Source organism: Vitis riparia, chromosome 7 (genome assembly GCF_004353265.1).
Source record: "Vitis riparia cultivar Riparia Gloire de Montpellier isolate 1030 chromosome 7, EGFV_Vit.rip_1.0, whole genome shotgun sequence".
NCBI lineage: Eukaryota > Viridiplantae > Streptophyta > Magnoliopsida > Vitales > Vitaceae > Vitis > Vitis riparia.
In genome coordinates this window covers 10,492,442-10,514,926 of record NC_048437.1, presented here as the reverse complement: position 1 = coordinate 10,514,926, position 22,485 = coordinate 10,492,442, and the positions used below count along the sequence as shown (strand labels likewise).

The window sequence follows — 22,485 nt, the reverse complement described above, 5'->3', positions numbered from 1 at the left end:
CTAATACCTGAAAAATTAAATAATAATAAAAATTAAGATAGAATCATATATAATTAAATAACATAAACATGAAAATTATAAATTTTAATTTACATATAATAGTAATAAGAGTGAAGGAGCTTAAAGGCTATGAAGGGATCTTGAGAATGACCATTTCTTATGAGTTGAGTATAGATTGCAAGGGCTTGGTTGATGTGTTTGAGTATGTGCAACACAAAGATTATTTTTTTTGGATACGTTAGAAAGAATGTACCAAATACCGATAAACTCATATATCATACTATGAAGTATTTATTTTATTATAAAACAATGCATTTAAATTTCTTTTTCAGGTTATTACTATCTTATAAATACAAACTATGAAAATAGAGAGGAGTTCCTTACTCCATTTATAGGATATCATTTAAATAAATGGAAACCCACGTTAATACTAAAATATCGCATTGATGAAAGATGGAAGTGGCTCAAGGTATACTTTTGCTTTGTTTTTTGTTTTATTTATTTATTTAGGTTTTAATTTGTATATAAAAAATAACAATATTCACCTTTTTTTTTTTTTTTGTTATAAACATTGTTTAAGAGCATTAGATGAGGTATACATTAAGATGAATGTATTAGATAATGATAAATCCATATATTGTATTATGAAGTATTTATTTATATTCTAAAATAGCGCAATTAAATTTCTTTGTTAGGTTATTACTACCTTGTAAATGCAAACTATACAAATAGTGAGAGTTTTCTTGCTCCATTTATACAAATAAAGAGGGCAAAATGGTAAAAGTGCATATTTCATTTCATTTCCTCCATGATTAGGAAACACTTCAAAGACAACCAATTTCATTTTGATTTTGCTTCCCATATCGTAGGTAAACATTTCAATAGGATTCATGATTTTGATTAATTTCTCTTTCCTCCCTTCTTTGGTTCCCTTTCCTATGATTTCGATTCGATAAAGCTAGTAAACATGCCCTAAGGTTCAAACTAAAATGAAAATTAGAGATAGATATAATACTTTTTTTTTCTTAAGCATCAAACAAGAACAAAGGACGTCAAAGTTTTGAGGCACAATCACTTCTATATCAATAATGATCACTAATGTTTTTATCTAATTTTGAATGTCATAATACAAAGTAACCTTCATTTCTATCAGCTTAGTGACAAAAAAAAGGTTAGAATACCATGAAACATAAATAGAACTAACAATAATAATAATATTAATAATAAAACTAGTGATTAGAAGGAAACTCCATGACTCAAATTTCAGTTCATTATCTAGTGGTCATAAAGATAGAACTCATTGGCCAAGCAACACATTTGCTACTCAAACAAGTTGATACCTTGTGGACGATATCATTAGCAAAATGGTAGCATGTATTGAACCATCTTTTGACGACAATAAGGGTTAATGTATATAACAGTACCAAATCCCAACAGGATTATTACGTAGACTGCAACAAAACTAGCATAAAAAATGCAAGATCCACATCATACCATTTTATTTCACTTTCACCTGATGGCGTTAATGGCGAATGTGGCAACACTGCAACAAGGTTACATTTTCTCTTTAACAATGACCCACAAAGAAAAGGATTCCCATCGTAGCTCTTCTTATCAAATGTAGAGAATTGTGCTTTCTATGGAACTCTACTTGACAAGTTATTGTGAGTCATAGTGAAAACTGCCAAAAAGTGCATATCAACCGTGAAGGAATTTCTCCACTTAAATTATTGTTAGAGAGGTCTAGGCTTTCTAGTTGGATCAGGTTGGGAAAACTACTTGGGACAGACCAACTTAATCTTGTGAGCAATGATTTAAAAACCGAACCAGATCGGCCGGTTCAATCGATCGAACTGTCGACCGGACCCTTATCCGGTTCGGTTCAACTTTTGAGCCGGATAGGGCTTCGGACCGACATTGAATCGGTGGTTGAACCGGACGAATCGGTGGTTGAACTGCCAAACCGGATGGAACCGAACAGTTCGGTTCAACTACGAATTTGGGTTTTTGGGCCAAAATAGCTTTGATTGCCAATGGGCTACATACCCATTCACGACCCAAACTAGCATGGCTACTTCAATTACATTCATGACCCACTCTCCATTCAACTACGAATTTGGGTTTTTGGGCCAAAACAGGCTTTAATTACCAATGGGCTACACACCCATTCACGACCCAAACTAGCATGGCTACTTCAATTACATTCATGACCCACTCTCCAACATTAATCATAATACAAGCTCATGTGGGATAGGAAAATTCTAATTGAAAATTGGCCACCAATTTTATATATGTGCGTTTACGCCCCTGGAGCTTGAACCTTGGACCAAGGGTTCAAGGTAAGCATTGTTGCACCAACCTGCTGCTAATTGGTTTATGCCAAAGATTGTAAAAAAAATAATAAAAGCATCTCAAATATCTAATATTTTTTTTAAACTCTTTCATTTTCCATATGTAATATTATATACGTTTTATTTAATAAACTTTAAAATATTAATATATTTATATAAAAGATGAAAAAATAAATATTATTGATTTTTAATTTTATCTATATTTATATTTTTTAAAAATTATTTTTAATTTTAATAAAATATAAATTATATATTTATGACGTTACCGGTTAGATCGCGGTTGAACCACCGGTCTAACCACTAAATCGTGAACCGGTAACTTTTCCGGTTCGCTGATCGGTCCGATTTTGAAAACATTGGTTGTGAGACAAGGTCAATGCACAAATCTAACCTAACCTTCCTAAGATAGAGGGGAATTTACTTGTTAGATGATAAATCTAGTCCAACATAAAGTTAATTATGCCTTATTTGTAAGAGCTAGATAACAAACTCGACTTCAACTTTTTTATCTTTCATTGGAAATTAGTGTTGGAGAATCATAAATCATACAAAATAATTATAGAAACTAATCATCATCTAGATAATAAATACGCTAGAATTTCATGCTAAATCAATAGGATAACAATATCGGAAGACATGCCTAAATCAATTGAGATTATGTACTTAAGTCTTGTCTTCCACGTCTAAAACGAGTATTGTAACCTCAAATCACTCACTGATGGGATGTGAATAATAATCATTTTTTTATTTCCTCGTTTAGACTGTGGACCATAACCCTATTTATATACCTTATTATTTTATTTTATTTATTGGTCTATCATTAATAAATAAAATAAAATTTGTCTCTACACATTGCAAAACCCATACAATTATATATATATATATATATATATATAAAGATGCTTTAAAGACCCATCATTAACTTAATTGATCATAGCTTAATGTACAATGTTAATATGTAGACTTACAATTACCAAAATACCCAACATTGAATTCATAACAAAGTTGTCTTGTTAAAGAAAATATGGTGGATTTGTTTATTAGGGTGGTTGAGACTTGAGACTTATAGAGGTTTTTTTTTTGGGGGGAGAATTATGTAAATGTGTTGCATCATGAAATAAAAGAAGAAAACAAAACCCAAAATTAGCCATTTCAGGGAAAGTACAGTCTGATGCATTCAAATCCCCCTTTCATGCATAGTAACAGTGTCCTCCCCACTATGCTCGAAAATGCCCTTTCAGCTAATTAAAACTTTTTTTTTTTTCCTTTCTTTTTGACTTTTTTTTTTCCTTACTTGACCAACCCAATTTTTGGGCTTTCGCCATTGTTTTTTTTTTTTTCATTTTCATTTTCCCCTCCCCACTCCCAATCACCCCATTCTCACATTCCCACCAAATTAAATTAAGTTTTATATTATAATTAAATAAATTAAATTTTGCTCTTTTTTAAATACTTTGATTTTAATTAATTTTATAAAATAATTCTCATATTTTTTCCCTATTTTTGAGAATCTACTTAATTAAAAAAATAAAAAAACTAACTTTATTTTTTAAAAATAAAATTCAGTTATTCATTATTTATTTCACTTTCTTCATTAAATTTTTATTTTAACATCATGTGTAATTAATACATTAAAATAAATTAATTTTTAATAAAAAAATATACTCACCTATTATAATTATTAATCTAATAAATAAATAAACAAACGAATACTAATACTAATATTTTAAATAATTTTGATTTCAAATATATATAAATATACTGTAGACCCCAAAATTTGTCTCAATTTTATTTTTACATTAATTTTGACCCAATTTTTTCAATAAATTTTAAATTCCAATTACATGTGTTTTTTTGGCTCACTCACCATTTAATAGATTTTATTATTTTGAATATTATTTTATTTTATTTTATTACTATTACTTTTATTTTATTATTATTATTATATTATATTATATTTAATTTTCTTTTCTCTCTCCTCTCTCATCTCTCTTCTTTTCTCCTCCACCTACCCTCATCCACCCACTTCTTCTCTCTCCTCCTATACACTCCTCACCACCGGCCACCATTCTCATATCTCCCTTTTTATTTATTTATTTTATTTTATTTTCCTTTTCTTTTTCCCTCCCACTCTTCTCTTTCTTTCCCAAAAAAAAATCCCTTTGGCCGGGCCCTCCCCCCATTCTCTTTTTCCCCCATTTTTCCCCCCCATTTCCCAAGATTTTTCCCCCTCCTCTCTCCTCTCTCATTTTTCCTCTCTCCCCCAACTTAGAGGATGATGGGCCCCCCATTTTTTTTGAGTTTTTTTTTCCTTTTCCAGCTCCCCTCCATTGACTCTTCTTCCTCTCACACGGCTGGTACCCCACCTTCACATCTTCCCATTTTTTTTCCTTTTCTCTTCTCCCCCCGAACTCCCACACACCGACCCTCAGATTTTTTTTTTTTCCTTCTTCATCTTTTTCCTCCCTCTCAGCACTCCACCACACCTCCCTTCCAGCAGCATGACCCCAACGCCCACTCCCGCCGACGCCTTTTTCGGCGTCCCTCCATCCCCATTTTATTTTAATTTTAATTTTATTTTGTTTTGCTTCTCGAAAACCCGTCCACCCTCACTATTGCCGGTAGGGCCACCGGCCAATCGCCGCTGGCGAGCCACTGCCAGTTGGCAGCCCCCTTCCCATCTCATCCGTTTCCTATTATTATTATTATTATTATTATTATTATTCATTTTTCTCAATTTGATTATAATAGTAATTGTTATTTGTGATATTTGAATTGTTGAATTAATATGAAATTTGGGGTCAATTTGTTGGTAGATTAATATGCAATTTGGTTTAATTTATTGTTAGTGAATTAATTTGAAATTTGTTAATTTGTGTTTGTGGGTATATTGTATTTGGTGATTAATTTGGGGGATATTTGGATTATATCAATTGCATATTGTTTATTTGGGTTTGGGCCTTTGTTAAGTTGTTATTTGTTTGGGCTTATTGGATTGAGCTTGAAATATTATTTCTCTTGACCATGTATTTTTTTATATGTGGATTTGTTAATTGATGTGAATTTTGGGGCTTATAATGTGAGTGGGATTTGTTGGATTATTTGAATATTTGATATGGGCTTGACCAATTTGAATTGTTTAATTTGGACATGGGACAATTGTGGTGTATATTAAACTAGACTTAGATTATGAAATATTATATTTAGGTCTAGTAGAATTTATTTTAATTTATCCAATTTTAGGTTTGGTTGATTGTGTTTGTATTTTTTGTTATTAATTTGGATGTTCTGGGTTAAGACCTATAGTAATTTGGACTCATTTTAATTAACGAAATTTATGGGACTAATTTGAAATTGCAATTTGGGTTTGAATATTTGTTTGGGATTTTATACATCTTTGGATATTTACATTTGTGCTATTTTTGTTTTTGCATGGAACCATTCTGCAATCTTGTTGGCTGAGTATGAATTGATGACACATGGAGCTTGTTGTAAGTTTATTTGGGTACATATTTTATTTTCTACTTTTATTTGGCTTTATTTTAATTAGTTCTTGTAAATATTTGTTCGTATATATTTATTGAGTATGTACAGAATTGAACATTGAACAAATTAAAAATTTTGTTTAAATAAGAGGAAGAATTCAGTAGATATGTTTTAATAAAATACTAATTTTAAAATATTCTTTTTAATAAAAGAAAGTTTTTTTTTTTTTTTTATAAAAATTCAAAAAAACGCATTTAGAAAAATCCAAAAAAATTGTTTTTAATAGAATTCGAAAAATTGTTTTTAATGACATTGTTCAAAAATTTCTTTGTTTAATAAAAATTGTCCAAAAATTGTTTTGTAAATAAAGTTGTTCCAAAAATTAATTTTTAATAAAATTGTCTAAAAATATTTTTTTCAAATGAATTCTTTTTCCTTAATTAAAATGGGATTAAAAGTGTTTTTCAGAAATAGAGAATTTAAATCTTTGTTTTCTTTTTAATTAAAATTTCTTTTGCAAATAAAGTTATGTCATTTAAAATAATTTATAAAAATCACTCTTTTAAATAAAAATGAATCTAAATACTTTTGTAAATAAAATTGTAAAAAATCATTATTTTCTAGTAAAAACAAGTAAAAATAATTTTTGTGCCTAAATTGAAATTTTGTAATAAGTTCTTTTGATACAATAAGTGTAAATAGCTTTTTTGAAAATTGAATATAAATGAAATTGAGAAAATAAACCGATTATTTTTTGTAAGTAAATAAATTGAAATCATTAATTCAAAATCATTTTTAATAAAATCCTTTGAAATTTATTTAAAACCTTTTTTTTAATATCTTTTATTTATTTAATTCAATAAATCATTTTGCATAATTCTCTTATTATTTATTTTGTGTATTTTTGTAATTAGATTTCACCATTGTTTTTGTGTACATTGATTTCCATCATGACTTATACATTGATTATTTTTCTTGGTATCCATAATTAATTAATTACTTGTCACAATTCCCTTAATTAGTTTAGTAGAGGCCGTATGTATACGGGTTTAGAGGGGTGCTATGACTCACCACCGTACCTTCCCAATAAGTAACCTGACCTCTAGACCTAGACTTGGTTTTTCACAGACCTGTTTTTTTCCTTTAGGAGTCATACTTAGGGTTTTATTTCTTATTTTGTTTTTCCCTTAAAAATAAAAATAAAACAAAAATAAGTGGCGACTCCAAGTCTTTTTCTAAAAATCAAAATTTCACCAAATAAAATAAAAAGCGAGTTTCGCCATCGAATGGGAACGCATTGAGCAAAATGCGGGGTCCACAAAATGGAGACTCTGTTGGGGATTTTAAGAGGGTCAAACTTGAACTCAAGTTGAGGGGAATGTGGTGTTTGATTGGTCGATCAATGGATACCCCTCTCTATGTGTCTTGGTATGATTGATTGTTGATTATACGTTGAGAGCTTTGATATGTTTGTCTGTAATACATGTTTGGTTGTTATGTTCATTTGTGATGTTGACATGTTGATTACATCGATTGATTCTCTTACCTACTTTAGCATAGTGACTCTTCTTGTTGTATGATTATCTTGCTTTCCTGGACATGTATATTCTCATTTTTGTATATCTCATTCATTTTGGCATAATTGATTCTATTTGTTGCATATTATCTTGTTTATCTCGACATATTGTCTATTCTTGTTATATTCCTATCTTGTTTATCATATTCTTGCCTAGCTTGTGTGTAGATATGAATGATATACCTGTTATTTGCATGACTGTTTGGTGCATGACTGTTATTCTTTTATGTGATGCATGTATTGCTTGCCTATGTGGGACACACATCTATCCCCTTACCTCTAACTCCCTAGACTCGGTCGATTTTGTTTCACTTGATCTCGTATTTGATATGAGACTTGTTACTTTGTTTGCTCTTCGACTGAGCTAGCGGTTAGGAGTAGGGTTTGGCGACGGGCTATATCGATGTTTGGGAGCATTCTGGAGGAGGCCGATACGTTGATACTGATTGGAGTCCGATCGTTGAAGACCTGTATAGCCTAGAGCTAGGTTTCATGGATATTTGTGTGATAAGTGTGTTTCTTTTTTCTACTTTAGCTTCATAGGATTTTCGTATGCACTCACACCGCTCACCGTGCACTTTAGTCGACTACTGAGTGTTGAGAGTTTTGAGAGGTTTCACCATAGGAAACCCCTTGGGATGTTGAGGTAGTGCATGTGTGGAGGTGATGATCACCTTGCATGGAAGCGCCCCGTCTCTTCGGAGGCGCGCAGAGGGTTGCATATCGCCAGCGGGTATGATCGCTTCTACTAGGGATCTTTTAAAGTCCACCCTTATCGTTTTAGAGCCACCTTGACCTTGTAGGTTGAGTCGTAGATCCTTCAATTAGGACTCCCTCCCTACACATGGGTGCATCTAAGGGCCTTCAGAGCCTCTTTGGTCATAGTTTGGATTCAGTATTCCCTTTTTTAGTCTCCAGTTGAGAGTGCACCAAGATTAGTACGGGTTTGAGTTACAGTCGGACAATCCTTCTACACTTTGATGCCTTGGTCATTCTAGTTCAGACTAGCATTTCTCCCATGTTTTCCCTGTGCATACCATATCTCGTGCTTCATGCTCTTCAAGATTGGTTCTTCATTCTTAGTGCGAGTTTACCATATTGGGTTAGAGTATAGGGGAACTTAGTTCGATTTTCCAAGAGATCAAGCATAGATCAGCAGACTATCACAGTTGACTAGTTCATAGACGCCATGGATTCTATTCAGGTATCTTGTGTTTCATGCTCTTCAGGATTGGTTATTCATTCTCAGTGTGGATTTGTGATCTTGGGTCAGAGTAGAGGGGAGATTAGTTCACTTTTCCGAGAGATCAGACATGGATCAGCGGGTTGTCATAGTTGATCAGTTCACGGCCGCCATGACTTCTATTTAGGAGGCCTTGGCTAGTCTCAGGCAGGAGATAGATAGTCAGCAGATTAGATAGCCCATAGTTCAGGATGAGATACCTTATGACAACCACCTCCACCACTACCAACTGTTTCGACAGTATCACAAGCTCCACCCTATATATTACATGGTCATTCTGAGGTTGCCCTGTTTTTAGTAGTCCAGACCATAGTCCTTGAGGATACTCATGCATGTATGGATCGTATTGAGTAGCGTATCAAGCAGTTGAGAGTATCTGATAGTTCATCGACTTGGGATGATCTTGATAATATACCAGTGGCCAATCTACCGGCCAAGTTCAGGATGCTTGACATTGAGAGGTACACGAGCGTTGGTTGTCCCTACATTCATTTTCGACTTTACAGTACTGTGATGAGGGCCTATGGGTTAGACGAGTCACAGATGATCACCATGTTTCCTTTATCTCTGAGTGGCGCAGCCCAGTGTTGGTTCACATCTTTGGAGTCCTTGCGATACAGGATATGAGAGAGCTTGAGGGTTTTAGACAAAGATCGGATGAGTCCATTTCTTCTTTCATCTCCCGCTGGCGGGGGAAGATAGTAGAGATTGTTGATTGACCATTACAGAGAGGTGACTTAGTCTTGAGGGTCATCAGAGGATTGATTAGAGATCTTAGAGAAAAGTTCAGACCCAACTGGAGAGGACCTTATTTCATCATGGAGTTGACCCCAGAGGACGCTGCATGGTTGATGGATTTAGATGGAAACCAATTCTCGGAGCTGACCATTGTGAATCAGCTAAAGAGGTACTATGTTTGAGACCATGGTGGCAGCATGGGTGGCCATCATTTTGGTTAGCCATATACCTTGTTATTCCCTTTTTGATATATAGTCCGTTGCTAGCCCATTGAGCCTTGCATGCACATTATAGTCTTTTCTTCTTATCGCCTTGCTCACATTTTTCACATTGGGATAAAGGTCCTTTAGTGTATGCATTCATTGTTTAGGAGTTCCATGAGCCTTGGACCTAGGGGCACATTCTTCTCATTATCTTTCCTCATCACTACATCACATCATATCTCATTGGTTGTGTTCTTCATCTCTTCTTCTTTTTCTAATTACTGCTTGTTTTGCTTCATATTCTTTCCACCCTGAGTGGTGATCCTCCCCAGTTCATTACATGGAGGGTAGTCACATCATTACCACTATCTATCCCACGAACACTGGTTCAGAGATTCTTAGTTTGAGAAGGTCATCTTGTTAGAGAGAGTTTTTGTTACCTTAGCACTCAAGAGCGTGTCTATCCTTTATTGATATCATCTTTGGGGCTTATTTTGTTCATGTTCAGGGTGTGTACATTTGTATATATGTAAAAAAAAAAAAATGAAAAGAAAAAAAAAAAGAATGAAAAAAAAACGCATGTGTGTATTATTTTCTATTATTGAGTGTGTATATTGATGTTCGAGGGTCACTTGATTGAGTATGTTTGTTGATGGGAGTTCGTATGTGAGCTTTCCGAGACCCTCCATGCTTTGTATTCATTTTTATTGTATATTTTAAGAGCGAGATGAGTGGCATTCTCTTAGGAGCTCTGGGTCATTGTCCCTTCTATCATTACATTCATTATTGATGTGACTTCACCTCATGTTTGATTTGAGTTGATCACTACTCCTTTTTGTGTTATTTGTTTCATCATTATCCTCGTTTTCACTTCTGGTTTATCATTTTCACTTCACGTCTTATTCTTTTCTTACAGCAATCCATCTTGGGTTTGATACTCTCTTCGCATCATCATTACACATATCACTATCAGTTCATTTTGCTTCATTTGTCTCCTCATCGACATCGTATTCAAGTTAGGCATCCTCAGGTCCATGACTCAGGGGATTCACTATACATGTTGCATTTCATATACAAGGATGAAAATATCGGTAATCACGGATATATCGGTAATTCGATTTTACGGATATATCGGATATATCAGAGATATTTTTGGATATATCGGAGATATATTGGTGGATATTATTGGTAGACTTAAAATTGTTAAAAACTCATGGAAATGCAAGAAAAACCTCATAATAATATAATTAGAAGTATAATAGACATTTTAAAGTTATTTTATTGAAAATTTTGATATATGTATAACATGATTTATCATATTTGATAATAATATCGTATGCATCGATAAAAATATGAATTTTATAAGTGTACATTTATTATTAAATTACACATAATATTATGATATTTGATTATAATATGTCTAATTTTAAAATATATATTAATATTAAAATATGATCCATTTAATTCAATTGTATTAAACAATATAAAATGAATAATGATATATATATAATTTTTTAATATTTAATTAATTATTAATGATATTAAAAACATTATGAAGAAAATTATATAATTTTTATATTTTTGGTAATTAATTAAAAGACTTTGCATTTAATTATAAAATAATTATAATTAATTTGCTCTTTAAAATATTCTTATATTTTCTTTATATAATGAATTTAAGTATATATATAGTTGTTGCATATTATATATCAAAAGGGGACTTAGCCCAGGTGGTAAGTGGGTGAACCCCAAACCTTTTGGTTTGGGGTTCAAATACCCTCGACAGCAAGCAAATGGATACTTGGAGTGGCACTGTAGCGCGTCTGACCCGCGTTGACCGCGCGATATATCGGAGAAAATCACCTATTTATCGCCAAATCACCAATATATCGCAAGAAATCGCAGATTTCTCACGATAAATCCCGAAATATCGCCAGACCGATATTTCTCCAAGAAATATCGTGTCGAAACCCTTCGATACACGATATTTCGGCGGTATATCGCCGAAATATCGCAATATTTTCTTCCTTGTTCATATATGAGGGCATGAGTTTTTGATCATTGGGTATTTAAGCCTAGTTTTCCTTTATTTCTATCACCTTATCACTTTGGCCTACGTTACGTCCCGTGTCTTAAGACCACGCTGAGGCCATGGGATCAGATGTTGTCTTTGATAGCCTCTACTTGGACAAGTGTTTGAGATTTGCTTGATATTTAGATATCGTCATGCTTCTTCTTCTAAGAGTCACCTCTTTGATGTTTAGATCTGATTCAGCCGTGTTTGGATTACCAGGATCATACACTTGATGATGGATGATTTGATGTCACCTGATTTTTCTAATCTATCACATATTCGATGTCATACTGGGGCATATTTTGTTTAGGGCGAGATCTACAGATATTCACGGAGTTGCATGCTTATTCCCACTTGTGAGATGTACGCTGAGATGATTGACTGGTTCACTATTTTATGATGATCCCTCAGTGGAGCCTTTTGTGGAGCTATTCAGCCAGGCCCACATTTCTCGGCATTTGGTTGCCGTCATGCTTCTTATCCTGGGAGATGTTCCCTAGTTGTTTGGATTTGATTTGGATCACGGAGATCACATGTTCGATGATAGATGTCACCTGGTTCTTGACCTATCGTACATGCGACGCCATATTGTGGCATATTTCCGTCCTAGACGAGATTTACAAATCTTCACGGAGTTGCATGCTTATCCCCACTTGCAAGATGTACGCTGAGACGATGACGTGTTCATTATTTTATCATGATCCTTCAGTGGAGCCTCTCTGGATCTATTCAGCCAGGCCCACATTTTTCGGCATTAGGTTACCGTCATGCTTATTATTTCGGGAAACATTTCATAGATGTTTGGGTTTGATTTGGATTATGGAGATCGCGCATTTGATGATGGATGATTTCATGTCACGCGATTTCTGACCTATCGTACATTTGGTGCCATACTGGGGCATATTTCCGTTTTGGATGAGAGTTATAAATCTTCATGGAGCTATGTGATCACCCTTACTTACGGGATGAGCATCGAGACGATGACTTGTTTTCTATTTTTACGATGATTCCTCAGTGGAGCATCTCGGGAGCCATCCAGCTAGGTCCGCACTTCTCGGCACTTAGATGCCATCATGCTTCTTCATTTGAGAGGTACATCTTGGATCTGTGGGTATGATTCAGTTATGGATTCGGGTGACCAGGATTGCATAGTTGATGATTGATGATTTGATGTTATTTGATCTTTTCGACTTGTCACACATTCGATGCCATACTGGGGCATATTCGCCTTTTCGGTCGAGATTTGTAAATCTCAATGGATTTGCATGATCATCCCCAGTTATGAGATACACGTCAAGTTGATGATTCGATTTCATTTTGTCTCGATTCTTTGGTGGAGCCTTTATTGAGTCTTTTAGTCAGACTCATATTTTCCTATATTGTCGTGATTCTTGGGTGAAGTTACTCTAGGCGCATAGGTTCCCACATCACCATTTCAGTGGAGTACATGTAAGATCTTTTATGCATCCCCATGGAGTTATTCTTGAGTTATCAGGACATATCGGGTACATTTGATGCCATGCTGGGGCATATTCCTTTCTTTAGCTATGGAGATGATCGTTCTCTCACAGATTTGTTACAGTTTTCATCACTTGACCGAGAGACACTGTATTTGCTTTACTAGTCACTATTCCTGTGATTTTCATCGAGATGAGCTTTTGGTGGAGCATGACATTCAGGTTGTAATTGTCCCGCTATCCATGACCCCGTAGTAGATTGTTTTGATGAGATCGTGATAGTTACCCTAGCGGATTATTCTCTTGAGACTCCCTAGTGGATTACCTGTTTGAGATGACGATGGATTTCTCTAACAGAGCATTTTGAGATAAAGACGTCTGACTCATTGTGACATCTCGTCAGGCCTCGTGATCTAGACGGATGGGTTGCGAGACTATGTTTATAGTCAATTTGATCATTCCGACTCGCTAACAGAGCATTTCTTGAGGCTCATGAAGTCTCTTTTATACCTTCTTAGAGGATGGAGAGTTGTGGCTGCACGCTACACTTGGGCATATTCCCCTCTCCCCCCTCCCTCATCTTTTCCTTGCCGTTTGGCGTTCAGAGCCGCCATCCATTCTCGGATACGATGTACAAAGTCGTCCATTTTCAGTTTGGCGTTCAGAGCCACCATGTCTTCTCAATCACAACGTTCAGAGTCGTCTTTCTCAGCCTGACATTTCTAGTTATCAATTTAGTTGGGTATTCAAAGCCATTGTTTCTGCTTGGCATTCATAGCTATTATTTTTAGTTTGGTGTTCAGAGCCACCATTTCTTCGCAGTTTGACGTTCAGAGCCATGTTCCTAGTTCGACATTCAGGGTCATTATATCATTTTCAGTTTGGCGTTCAAAGCCACCACCTCTTCTCAGTTTGGCATTCAGAGCCGTATTTTCATTTCGGCATTTGATGACACCATCTTTCTTTATTTTGGCGTTCAGAGCCACATATTCAGTTTGGCGTTCAGAGCCGCATTTTCATTTTGACATCAGAGCTACCACTTTTTTCGTTTGGCGTTTAGAGTCGTTGTTCATTTTTCGTTTTGCGTTCAAAGCCACATTTTTATCTCGACATCCAGATCCTTGTTTTTTTATTCGGCGTTCAGAGCCACATGTTTATTTTGGAGTTTAGAGCCGCATCTTCAGTTTGGCGTTCAGAGCCGCATTTTCATTTTGACATCAAAGCTACCACATTTTTTCGTTTGGCATTTAGAGCCGTTGTTCATTTTCCGTTTGGTGTTTAGAGCCACATTTTCATTTTGACATCCAGATCCTTGTTTTTTTTTGTTCGGCGTTCAGAGCGACATCTTTATTTCAGCATTCAAGAGCGGCATCTCCAGTTTCGGTGTTCAAAGCCATCATTGTTTCACAGTTTCAGCGTTCAGAGCCGTATCTCCAGTTTCAACGTTCAGAGCCACCATCCCTTCTTATTTTGGCGTTCAGAGCCACCATTTCTGCCCAGTTTGGCGTTCAGAGTCACCATCCCTTTCCAGTTTAGCATTAAGAGCCACCCTTTCTTTTCGGTTTAGCGTTCAGAGCCACACCTTCAGTTCAGCGTTCAGAGCCGCATCGTTGCCTTGGCATTCAGAGTCATATCTTCAGTTTGGCGTTCAAAGTTACTGTTTGTCTTTAGCTCGATATCTAGAGTCACGTTCTCAGTTTTGGCGTTCAGAGCCATCATCACTTCTTAGTTTGACGTTCAGAGTCACATTCTCAGTTTCGGCGTTCAGAACCATCATCGGTTTTCAATTTGACGTTTAGAGTCGCATTTTTTTAGTTTCGGGGTTCAGAGTCATCATCATCGCTTCTCAGTTTGGGCGTTCAGAGCCATCACTTCTCAGTATGACGCTCAGAGTTGCATTCTCAATTTCGACGTTCAGAGCCATCATCACTTCCCAATTTGACGTTTAGAGTTGCATTCTCAGTTTTGGAGTTCAGGGCCATAATCGGTTTTCAGTTTGATGTTTAGAGTCGTATTTTCAATTTCGGGGTTCAGATTCATCATCATTCCTTCTCAGTTTGACGTTCAGAGTCGTCCTTCTCAGTTTGACATTTAGGGATGTCAGTTCTCAATTTAGTGTTTAGAGCCATGCTTTTAGTTTGGCGTTCAGAGTCGCATATCTGGTTTGGCATTTAAAGCCATCATCCTATCACGATCGGGCATTCATTGCCACATTTTCCATGTTTAAAGCTACGTTCCTAGCGTTCAGGGCAGTCAGTTAAGTTTGGGCATTTAGAGTTTCGTCTTTAGTATTCAGTGTTATCAATTTTTTTAGTTTGGCATTCAAAGCCATGTCTTCAGTTTATCATTCAGAGCCGTTATGATTTATCCACAGTTCAGGCGTTCAGAGCCATCGTCCACATTCAAGTGTTCAAAGCCATCGTCCACATTCAGGCGTTCAGAGTCATCGTTCACATTCAGGCGTTCAGAGCCATCATCTCTCCATAGTTTGGTATTTAGAGTCCGTCGCTCACAGTTTGGTGTTCAGAGCCGTCGTTCATAGTTTGGCATTCAGAGCCGTCATAATTTATTCACAGTTCAGGCGTTCAGAGCCATCGTCCACATTCAGGCGTACAGAGTCGTCATTTCTCCATAGTTTGGTATTTAGAACCCGTCGCTCATAGTTTGACATTCAGAGCCGTTATGATTTCTCATGGCTCCTAAGAGAGAGTCGGCTGCATCTAGGGCACAGGGTAAGTGCCCAGCTGAGTTGTCTCAGCCTGCTCAGACAGAGGCTCGCTGAAAGACAAGGTTTGACACAGCTCTATTCAGTACTGTGGAGGATTATCAAAGGTACAAGCAAAAGTTCATTAAGAGGAAAATAGTTCGAGAGAGAAGTATCAATTTCTCCCAACTCCAGCATTTCGGGTTTGAGGGACTTTTTAGTTGGATGGGTTGGCTGCCTGTAGTGACTATTTCGGAGCCGATTTTTCCGACATTGGTGAGAGCGTTCTATTCGAGGGTTACATATGGACTTGGTGGCCCGATTATTTCCACCGTTAGAGGAGTTGAGATTCAGTTGGACCTAGAGAGCATTTGCAGCATTTTAGATATTGCTCCAGTTGGACTCAAGGTTTATGAGTCCAAGGTTTGGCTCACTGTGCCAGGTTTCGAGCCTAGAGAGGCCATTCAGAGGATGTGTGGACTTGCAGACGCCCAGGGGATGGGCAAACCATTGACTCATAGCTTAACCGTGATCAACAGAGTACTACACCACATGATTTGCTCCATCCTACTGCCACGAGGCAGACACCGAGACGAGGTCTCCTATTTTGAGGCATTCCTAGTGGACTCCATTTTGACGAGGAGACGGATTCACGTGGGATATTTGATGATGATGTACATGATCTCATGTTGCGAGAGCATGACCCGCGTACTCCCCTATGGTCGCTTCCTCACTAGAGTATTCAAGGATGCTAAGGTGGATTTGAGTAGAGAGATAGACTTTGAGGCCCCCAGCACTTATGATACATATGATGAGCAGTCTTTGGGGCGGATGAAATTTGAGAAGGCATCCGATGGTTCTTAGATCAAGAGACCAGAGAGACCACCAGCACAAGCCCGGGGACAAGGACATGTGCATCCCGGAGTAGAGGAGGAGGCCGAGATATGAGAGATGTAGGGTGGAGTAGACCCTCAAAGAGGCTTTCAGCAGAGATAGCTCGAGCTTGACATACCTCCACTCAAGTCCGAGGGTATTCAGTTTGAGACCATATTTCCTGAGCCGATGATTTCTAAGCCGACTTACACAGTGGGACCATCTTCTTAGTCATCCTTCACTAAACCTCTTCACATAGAGACACTACCTCATCAGGTACCTCATGCTCCTGATCATGCGACTTGGATGGATTTATCTGCTCAGATTAGCTCTCTCGGAACTCGCATGGAGGAGCTTGCAGTAGTTAGTGATATTTGATTCTACTCCATGGAGGATCGCATGGATCAGTATTAGACTGGCTTCACTTCTCAGTTTAAGTATCTGCAGCAAAGATTTGAGCGTATGTAGGATCGCATGGATCAATAGCAGATTGCGTTTGAGCATCTCCAACAGAGGATTGAGCGCATTGAGAGTCACTAGGAGAGTCAGCATGAGGAGATGATGACTTACCTACGCTCCGTGTTTCCACCTCCACCTCCTCAGCCTTGATTTCATAGAGATCCCCCTTCGTTTCTTTTTGATGTTGCCAAAAAGGGCAGAGATATTTAGGATCTAGGAGACTCATATGCATATCATTGTCATATCATTTGTTTGGATTGGCTTATATGCTTATGTTTCATATACATTTGACTTTACTTATATATGATATGCTATATGTTTCATGACTTACACTATTTTCTATTAAAAATCCACATGTCTTTATTATCTTGGTTATAGCTTCATAAATTTTAATTGTTTGATCCATGATTGGTTTGAGGGGGAGATTTTTTCTTCTCCTAGATAACCAAGGTTTGTCATCATAAAAAAGGGGGAGATTGTTAGCCCAAGGGTTCTCCTAATCAGGTTTTGATGATAACAAACCATGGTTAAGTTACTAATTGTTTTAATTTGTAAAGCATCTTATGTATTAATTTGGGAATTCATTAAAGGACCTAATGGATACAAGATCAAGTCATTTGAAAGACTTTTAATCATAGGAAACAATTGTAAGATGAGTGCATGGGTGCACTTAGGTTTTACATATCTTTTCATGCAACTTTGGAAAACTCGATTTATTCTTTAAAGTTACAATTTCATTAAAACCTGAGTTTTATCAAATGTACCTTAGGCAAAACGTTTCAAAATTGGCATATTAATTTACCTAAAGACCTTACCTAAGTGGTAGAAAAGAAAAGAATTGAAAAAGATAGGTTTTCAAGGCCAAAAGGCTGAATCGGTCGAGGAACTGGCCATCCGGCTCAACCGGCCAGGGAACTGGTTTCCCTTGTCCGGTCGAGGAGTCCTAAAAACACTATTTCTCATCTAGTACCTTTCTTTTCCCCAATTGAGTTATCCCTCTTCCCGGTCGAGCTCCGGTTAAAGCAACGGTAACCTGTCAAAGCATTAAATGCTTCATCGGCTAGAGAACCGGTTGACTCCCAGCTCGATCGGTTGAGGCTACTTTTTATTTTTCTTGGCTCCCGAGGTTAGAAACCTATAAATTGAGGGCTCCACTTCATTTATGATATAGAGAACACTTGCATTCAATATTCTACCCACTTGTTCTTGCCTTAAAATCTCTCATTTCTTTCTTGGTGCATTAAATCTATACTTGCATATCCTTCAGTACACCTTTGTGTTTCATCCTAATTTTGATTTATATTTGAGTTATCATTGAGCTAGGTTGAGGGATTCATTCTTGTAAAAATTGAGTGTTAAAGCCTTCAAGTGAGTTGAATCTTGAAGAGATTGTGTAAGAGCCCATTAAAGCCAGAATCCAAGTGTAAAGGAAATTGGAAGCTTGGTTGAAGCTTTAAGTTAGTGGAACCCTTACTTGGTTAGGAGATTGAGGAGAGTGGACGTAGGCAAGGAAGTGTCAAACCACTATAAAATCTGAGTTTGGTTTCTCTAACTCTATCTCTTTATTATTTTTTCTTCTATTGTGCTTGAATTTGTTGTGTTGAAAAAGTTTTTGAAAAACTCAATTCACCCCACTCTTGGGTGTTTTTCTCATTTAAGTTTAGCTTTTATTTTCTCAGATTTTTTACTCTGACGTTAAGATACCATGCATTTTTCTCCTTAATGTCTCATTTCTATGTTAATAATAAAGTAAGTTCTTATTCATTTTTCTTTCCAACATAATTGGTTTTCTTTCCCACATTGTTAGTAGCACTTAAATATTTTGTATGTATAATGACCAAAATTTTGATATAACAACATTGAATTTAAGATTTATCATACATTCTTTTTTGGTTTTACCTTATATTGTACCTTCTTCCATGATGCTGTGAGGAATATGAATTTTGATTTGATGCTTCATCATTTAATAAATTGAAATCATATTTTTCTCTATTTAAATGGCCTTGACCATGCCTACAGTATCGTTATTTTGGCTTCTTTCATTGCTAATATTTTCTTTCTTTTCCTTTAATGCAATCTTTGTACTTTGAAAACTTTTTCTAATTTTTCACGATTCTTTCATTTCAATCTTCTTTCATGGACTTGTAATGAGTCATAAGATGATTGGTTCTAATAGAATTCAAATAATTTAACTCGTCAAAGGCCACAGAGTATAATTAAGCTTTGAATATAAAGATTGACGTATTTTTCTAGTTTCATCATTTTTTTAATATATTCACAATTATCGATACTTGAAAAATAATCTAAGCTTGATGCAAATTCTTTCATATTCACACTTTAAAATTTTCCTCAATTAGTTTGAAGATAAACTTTTCATACCTTATCAAATCTTTCATATGCACTAGTTGCACTTGAAATTAGCTTCTTAAAGGTACTTAATATATCATTGCTTGATTGATAAGGGTAAGGAGCTTACTTGTCTTTTTTATCTTGTATCTTTTAAAAAATCCTTACTATTTCAGGATATATAGGTTGATCTCATGTTGTGGCTCCTTGTAATTGTCCATGTGTTCTACAAACCAAACAAAGCCTCTATTTTCATACTCCAACTGTTATAGTCATCTTTGTTGTGTTTAGGAATTTGAAATAAAAGTATCCCACTTATCAATTTTTTGTTTCTTATGGCTTTTATATTAGTTTGTTGGAGTAATAGGGTTAAACACATAACAAGCAATTTAAACAAAGAGACAATTAATGAGAGAAAATCAAGAGGAATCCATTGTACCTTCGATTCTATTTCAACTAATACCCAAACCTTTATTTATAAACCTCACAAATAATTTAGGAAACCCATATTAATAAAAATATAGAATCCTTCGAAGCTTGAATTACTTACACATATAAGCTAAATCTATCATTCAAATATATAAAAAAAAAAATCTAATTGAATTTTATTAAAAATTAAGACAAATCTAATTTTTGGAAAATTACTAAATTCAAGTTTGCCCTAGTGGGCTCTAGCCAAGTGGTGAGAACCTTCGTATGTGCTATAGCCTAATTTTAATTGAACTTGTACCATCATTTGAGGTTAGCAAGAATTTAAGGTAGTATTTATTTTTTTGACCTAATTCTAAATAGAACTTGAAACTAAATAATGCTTAATAGTGTTAAGTATTTAGTTGTTTGTTTTTTTTAATATTTTATTTATATTAAGCACTAAAAAGTAAAGAAAAACCAATAGGTTACTTTGAGCATTCAAAAAAAGCAAAATATTTGACATTTTTTGTTTAGTAAAAAAAATTTAAGAAATAGATAATCAAATAATGAAAAGCAAAAAAAAAAAAAAAGAAAAAAAAAAGAAAGAAAAAAACGAACAAACAAACAAATGCTTTGAAATATGAAAGTAAGTTGCTTTAAGCAAAAAGTTTAAAAATAAACGGTACCTAAGAGTATGCTATGACTAACACAAATGATTGAGCTCATTGCTAAAATTACTAGGAGCAGACATTTTGAAAACAGGCTTGCTCTTGAGGAGATTATTGGTGAAATAAAATGCTTTGTAGTTCCTTTCAAGCTCTGAGAAATTTCTTGTTGTTTTACAGATTTGATAAGAGTAAGCCAAGGAGGAAGATGACAGTCATATATATTAAAAGACACAAAACAACTAAAACACTACATCAATATCACAGGTCTGGCCATCACCATGGCATAAGGTCCTCTTAGAGCTCAGACAAAGGGAAAAATGAAATCCCTACAAAGGATCCTCCTTGTAAATACGCTCAGGCACGTTATGAAATTTAGCCCTTACAAGAGCAAAGAATGATGGAAGCTGCTGAAGGGAAATGAATGTTATAACCAAGAGGGTGACTGCGTACATCGGAACCGCAGCATAATATTTCAGTTGATTGTCAAGCATCAATAAATGCCCTGAGATGAAACATATCAACATGGCCGCCATGGATATAAAGAGAGAGGTTAAACCAAATAAGAGGTTCCTAGGCACGTTCTTACTGAAATCTTTATATTGGCACTTGGAGGTGAGAAGGGCGAAAAATACGAGCAGTGAGATGAAGGAAGAGCAGAGTGCAACTAGGGATGAAATTACAAAAAATCTGAAAGCCAAATGGTGTTGGAAAATTGGTTTGCCAGTGTCTTGGTCGACTCCGCCTGGTACGGTGGCTGATGAAGCAAAGGCGACAGTTGCTATTAGAGCTGCAGTGAAAGAGCAGGAATTGCATGTGCTGTTGAGCCATTCTTTGCTTTTTTCTAAGGGTTGTTTATGTGTTTCTGTGAATATCTGGTCAGGGGTCTTTTGAATCCTATTAGAACTGGCAGAGACATTCGGTCGCAAGGATTTCTTCACATACTGCAATAATCCCAAGTACATAACCCCAAGTTACTGTATTTACAATTAATAGCTCAAATGTAACACCATGAGAAAAATTCAAACAACAAATTAAGAAATCAATTTTGCATCCCTCATACCATTTGACTTCCCAATGCATTGGCAACGTGCTGGAGGGGATAAGCCAGCTTTCATAATTTTTTAACTCGGCAGCTAGATGCAATGGGCTATTCTCGTCTTCATCCACTGCATGAAGTGCAAGGTCTTCATCATGAAGATGAGAACTCTTGAGCAAGAAGTCATATAGATGAGACTGCCTGTTCTCCACTGCCAATATCACTATGTTCTTCCGTTTGAAGTCCCTGTCATGAAAGGTCAGGGGAAGATCTTGCAGGGTTTTCTCGACCATTTCCACAATGCCATTACTTGCTGCAATCAGTATTGGCGTCGAGGGACCTGCAAATAGAAAAGCACATTGTAGACAATATTGAAAGGTGAATCTCAATGATAGAACACACCTAGAGGTGGGTGAATAGGTGTTATTGACCAATTTAAAAGGTCTACTAACACAAGTTATCTACCATTAAGATTTTTACAAATTTTCCTTCTCTTTACAAGCACTTTCAAACACAAAGTAGAGATGACATGCGAACGTGAATGCAACAACACTCCCCAACAAGATTAAAATGCAAGTCACAAACACATGTTCCAATACTTCCCAACACAATTCCTTAAATCAAATTTTGATTAAAAGAAAGTGTATAATATATCAAATATACCTAAGAACAATATTAAGAAAAAATATTAAATTATCCAAGGCATCTCATATTTATTTCTATCTCAACATTCAACCAAGTATTAGATGTCTAAAATTTCAAAGATAGCAAGAAGCTGAAAATGAAATGAATAGGAGAATGAGAGACAATGAGACAATACTAGAATTTTCATGGAAAACCTCCAAAGAGGTCAAAAACCA

At 35.7% G+C, this 22,485-nt stretch overlaps 1 protein-coding gene across 1 annotated transcript; it reads right to left on the bottom strand.

Moving 5' to 3' along the window:
• Positions 1 to 20,915: 20,915 nt before the first annotated feature.
• LOC117918031 (ankyrin repeat-containing protein ITN1-like) lies at positions 20,916 to 22,093 on the bottom strand. The gene is made up of 3 exons (XM_034834564.1): positions 22,078 to 22,093; positions 21,658 to 21,965; positions 20,916 to 21,530 (listed from the first exon to the last, which is right to left on the bottom strand). Exons 1-3 carry the CDS (start codon positions 22,091 to 22,093, stop codon positions 20,916 to 20,918), a joined length of 939 nt encoding a protein of 312 aa, XP_034690455.1.
• Positions 22,094 to 22,485: the final 392 nt, after the last annotated feature.